Source organism: Misgurnus anguillicaudatus, chromosome 22 (assembly GCF_027580225.2).
Source record: "Misgurnus anguillicaudatus chromosome 22, ASM2758022v2, whole genome shotgun sequence".
Taxonomy (NCBI): Eukaryota; Metazoa; Chordata; class Actinopteri; order Cypriniformes; family Cobitidae; genus Misgurnus; species Misgurnus anguillicaudatus.
Genome location: NC_073358.2, coordinates 41,377,463 through 41,382,500, shown reverse-complemented (window position 1 = coordinate 41,382,500; position 5,038 = coordinate 41,377,463). Strand labels below are relative to the sequence as shown.

The following is a 5,038-nucleotide window of genomic DNA, read 5'->3' as shown; positions in this document are numbered from 1 at the left end:
TATTATTATGTTATCATGTTATTATTTTGTTTTATGGTGCTACTTAGCTGTATTTTTAAGTTATGAAGGTTTAAATCAAAACAAACTGTATATATATATACAATCTAAAAATGCTGGGTTATTTTCAAGTCTATGTTACTTTTGTGAATACTTCTAGAGCAAAAAAAATCATATTTATGTGTAAATTTAACATTTATGCATTTTGCAAACATTTATGATGCAAAGCGACTTACAGTGCATTCAGTGTATGCATTCTTCGGGGATCATACATAATGATACAAAAATGTTTAGATTGAATGCATGGTATGTCGCCTGGAAAAAAAAAGCCTCGGCCAAATGCATAATGTAAGTAAATGTTTTCCCTGAAAAAAAATCTATAGCCTTCAACGTTTGCTATTCTTAATCTATAATTGTCCAAATATTTTTGCAATTATGTTAAAAAATGAATGTTGAGCTGCTATGAAGCTGCTGTGAAATACCATTATTGTTATAAAGAATAAGACAACTAACTCAAATGTGAAATTCACAACGCATTATTGGCATCACTGGGACTTACATGGAGCTATGAGCATTGTTCCAATAGTGCCCGCTGGAGGGCAAAAGGGAGCACTGGGAATGGGATGGTGGAAAATTTCCCCATAGAGATTTCTAAGGCACTATTGGTCATGAATGTTTAATGTGTTTTTTCCTCTGTTTTAATAAAACCGATAATTAAATCTTACTTGAAGAAGTGAATTGCTCATGCTCCGCTGTTGTTGTTTGTTTTGCATGTAACATTGTTTGTTACGTTAGTACATTTTCTGACAAAAAAATTATTGTATATCTATAATTAATTATACTAATAAAGTAATACTTTCTAAGCTCCTTACTGTTTTTATATTCTTTATTTTTTTACAAAATTACTAAATTTTCCTCTTCTTTTTTTTCAGAAATCAACTGCACTGAGCTGTAAAGCAGCAGAAATCAACAGCTGCTGTGCGCGTGATCTCCAGCTGTGTGTTTGTTTTTGTGCATCCGTGTGCTGCCCTTGAACTGACTGGACTGACGCCATGTTGTGGACACTCATCCTGGCTTTGATCCTCTTGCTGTTGCTCCAAGCACAGCTACTTGTTTGTCTACACGAACTCCGTGCCTCTCTAACCTCTATCACTTCAGCGACCACTTCTGGAACCTCTAGCGCCACTGCCCTGCAACGCCTGCCGGGAGCCATCATCATCGGGGTCCGCAAGGGAGGCACCAGGGCCCTCCTGGAGATGCTCAACCTCCACCCAGATGTTGAGGTGGCCAAAAACGAGGTCCATTACTTTAACGTGGACGAAAACTTTAGTAAAGGTTTAGATTGGTATCGTGCCCAGATGCCTCTCACCCTCCCCGGGCAGCTGACGGTGGAAAAGACCCCTGGCTACTTTACAGCACCACCTGCCCCAAGAAGGATATGGGCCATGAATCCAGCTATGAAACTGCTCCTGATTGTCCGTGACCCGGCTGAGAGACTCGTGTCAGACTATACACAGGTTCTGCACAACCGACTTCAGCAGAATAAGCCATACCAACCACTGGAAGATCTGTTACTATCACAAGAACACATCAACCCTAACTATAAAGCCCTTAAACGGAGCTTCTACTACCAGCACCTGGCCAGATGGTTGGAGCTTTTTCCCAGGGAGCAAATCCACATAGTGGATGGAGAGGCTCTCATCCGGAATCCTTTTCCTGAGCTGCAGAAGGCTGAGAGATTTTTGGACCTTCCACCTCAGATAAAGCCAAATAATTTCTATTTCAATGCCACGAAGGGCTTTTATTGTATGCTGTCGGCCGGACATGACAAGTGCCTGGATGAGTCGAAGGGAAGGCCACACGCTCCGCTCAGTAACGATGCATTTCAGAAGCTCTGCCGCTATCTGAGAGTTCCCAACCAAATATTTTTCAGAATGGTGGGGCAGAAGTTTAACTGGTGCTAAACATCATTGACGGCTCTCAAATAGACTGAGAATGGGATTCAAACTATTATTGGCAACCCAGTTTTGTTAATATATCATGTTGCCATAGAGAAATCTGGTTCAAGACTGGATAACCAGATCGCTTGAAGGCTAAACTTACTGTAGGCTATAACAAATATCGCTACAGGAAAACTGAATAGATCTACATGACTTCAAGTGCTTTCAACATGCACGTCATTTTAAAAAGTCTGACCCATCGGTTTACTACCACTTACTGTAATACTGAGGTTGAAAACAATGGCAACTTTTTCATTCAGTTAAAAAGACTTGAAAATAGTGGACAGAATGTGGATAGACTTAAAGTTTTGCATAATACAAGGAAAAATGAAAAAAGTGGTACTTGGAAGCTTTTAACAAAAATACTGCTTTGTCAGCTGTAATTACTGTAGGCTAGTTTAAGCATTTAAATCTCATGTTTAATATACTAATTTGTACTCGAATGTTTATTTTCATTTTTGAATAGAAATGTCTATTTTTTAAATTAAATGTTTCTTTAATTGAATGAGATCTTTCATATTGTCATATGTTAATGCACTACAAAATTCTGTTTTTCTATTCAATAAATATATGTACATAAATCACCTCACATCTTTTTGTCTCTAACACACTGACATTTTCTAATTTACATAGCAAAATGTATTAGAAATATGTGCATATCTAGCAACACATATAGTTAGTAAATAAGTGTTCAACTTACTAGGCCTCTGTCGACGCCACTGTAACTGGGCTTTCAAGTCTCACGCATTCACCGTTAGACACGCGCATTTCAGCCAGTTCACATAACATGTCGATAACTTTATCTGCTAAAAAATAATGGACGAGACTCAGACATACGCATGGAAGTTCTGTGCGAGTTCATGACTGTGTCAAGTTTTTAGGTTTGCTCAACTTAACGCATTGCTGCAAGAACAGACGTCATGCAGATGACGTCAAAGTACCGCGAGAACGATTCGAGAAATCATATGGAGTCGTCTGATTTTAAATCGCTCTCGCGCTACTCTGATGTCATACACGTGGATGCGCGGCGCACGCACGGAGTGAAAGTTGGAAGAGCGAGATGAGCTGTATCTCGTTGAATACGGTAAGTAAATAACGCATGTTTTGAACTATAGACAAATTCGTGCTACGTTATAATTGATTCAATCAAAAACTCCCCAACTGCTTTGCAACCAGAAGCTTAGTTAATGCTACCTGAAACTAAGGAAAATGAAAGGGACTTTTTTAAGATGTAAAATAAATCTTGGGTGTCCCCATTACAAATATGAAGTTTTAGCTCAAAATACCATATAGATAATTTATTATAGCATGTTGAAATTGACACTTTGTAGGTGTTTGCAAAATGTGCCGTTTTGGGGTTGTCTTTTTTAAAATGCAAATGAGCTGATGAAATATAAACACTGATCACAATGATGGTGGTTTGTTGCAATTAAAACTCAATTGTGCTGTCAATTATTTTTTCTTTCTCTTTTTCTCTCTGAATTAAATGGCAGTGCCATGGTTGGATAGTGCAGATTAAGGGGCAGTATTATTATAATAATATTAATAATCTCCTTATGACATCATAAAATGATTTTTTTTTTTAATTTTCTAGTTTGATAGAAGCACTGGGAGCCCAATTATAGCACTTAAACATGGAAAAGTCTGATATTAATGCCATGGCCCCTTTAATGAAGGACACTGTCATCAAGGCATCAAAATGTTCAAAAACACAACAATCAAGCTGAAATGTGTACTTTCTCTCTTTCTCTCTCTCACACACAGAGAGGTTAAAATCATAACTTAAAATACACGCTGATGGCAAGTTCTACGATTCTATTGTATGTACAGTCTGTACATTTAGGGTACATTTGGGTTCAGATTTTATTTTAATTTAAATGCATTGGCATTTTTTAAGTATATAAAACAATGTATTTTATTTGGATGAATTTGTCTGTCTTTTATCAGACTTACCAATTGTTATAATTTCTATTTGTGCTAGGTAAAATTAAACAGCTAGCAAAAACTTGAGAGAATTGGATGGGGTGAGGGGGCCTCTGCAAATACCTGAGTGGCCCCCCTCTTTTTTACTCCAAACTTTTGATAACATTTAAGAGCCCCAAGCTGTGATCGATATAAAACACAGTGAGAAAATTTTGTTGACAACTTTCATTTAAAAGACGTAAAATGTTAATGGCATGTAACTTACAGGCTTTAAAGGCTGGGTAAAGTATTTACTTAAATATACGTTTTGATTTTCTCTCGATTTAATCAGGTAGGTAAAGAAGACCCTGTAGATGTTGTTTACACGCATGTCCAGTAGATGGCAGTGTTTCATTTGTTATTGATCATGGAAACAAGTATTACAGCCCAAAGAGCGTTAAAACATTATGGCACACTCTAGGAAATTGTTTCACGATATCTAAAGTAGATGTAAACTTAGTAATGTGTCCTATGTAGAAAATCCAATCATCACATGGGATGAATGTCACTCAAATCAGTGGTCTAGATAATTTCTATATTAGCCCACATCAAAATTGTACTGAAAGTAGCATACTTCAGTATTTACTATAGTAAACTGTAGTACAAATCCTAGATACTATAGTGTTTGAACCTTACCATAGTAAATATTAAAATGTAGCATACAGTATACGTACTTGATGCAAGCATTTGAATGCATTCCATTCTATTTACTACAGTTTATCTTTTCACTGTAGCAAATAAATACTATAGAATACATAAACAACGTGTAGTAATTAGTCATTACTATAATATACTACAGTAGGCTACAATTTATTATTCACTAGTGCAACTAGTTTACTATTGCAAATACTATACAGAAATTCTTTTTTTAGGTGGGAGCTATTGAGATATCTTGCTGTAACTCTCCTCAATACACAGAAGAGTTTGACCAATTTTACAGAGACAACTGTTATATTTTACAGGAACTGTTGTTTGAATCCGTAAATCACAAACTCCATAGTATGTTTATCTACCGAGCTCGCTTTCTGTCTTCTCAACTTTGGCCGCTAGATGGCGGTGCCCTGCCTCCGTTGTTATAC

At 36.8% G+C, this 5,038-nt stretch overlaps 1 protein-coding gene across 3 annotated transcripts in view; it reads left to right on the top strand.

Annotated features, from left to right (window-relative positions):
- The window catches only part of hs3st1l2 (heparan sulfate (glucosamine) 3-O-sulfotransferase 1-like 2), a 26,122-nt gene extending 23,544 nt beyond the window's left edge, over positions 1-2,578 (top strand). For 2 of the 3 annotated variants that reach the window (XM_055198807.2, XM_055198810.2), the window contains exon 2: positions 930-2,578. In XM_055198807.2, the coding sequence (XP_055054782.1) occupies positions 1,050-1,961 (912 nt within the window). In that variant the 5' untranslated portion in view covers positions 930-1,049 and the 3' untranslated portion in view covers positions 1,962-2,578. The remainder of the gene's footprint in view (positions 1-929) is intronic. The other variant, XM_055198809.2, reaches the window with a different exon arrangement.
- Positions 2,579-5,038: the final 2,460 nt, after the last annotated feature.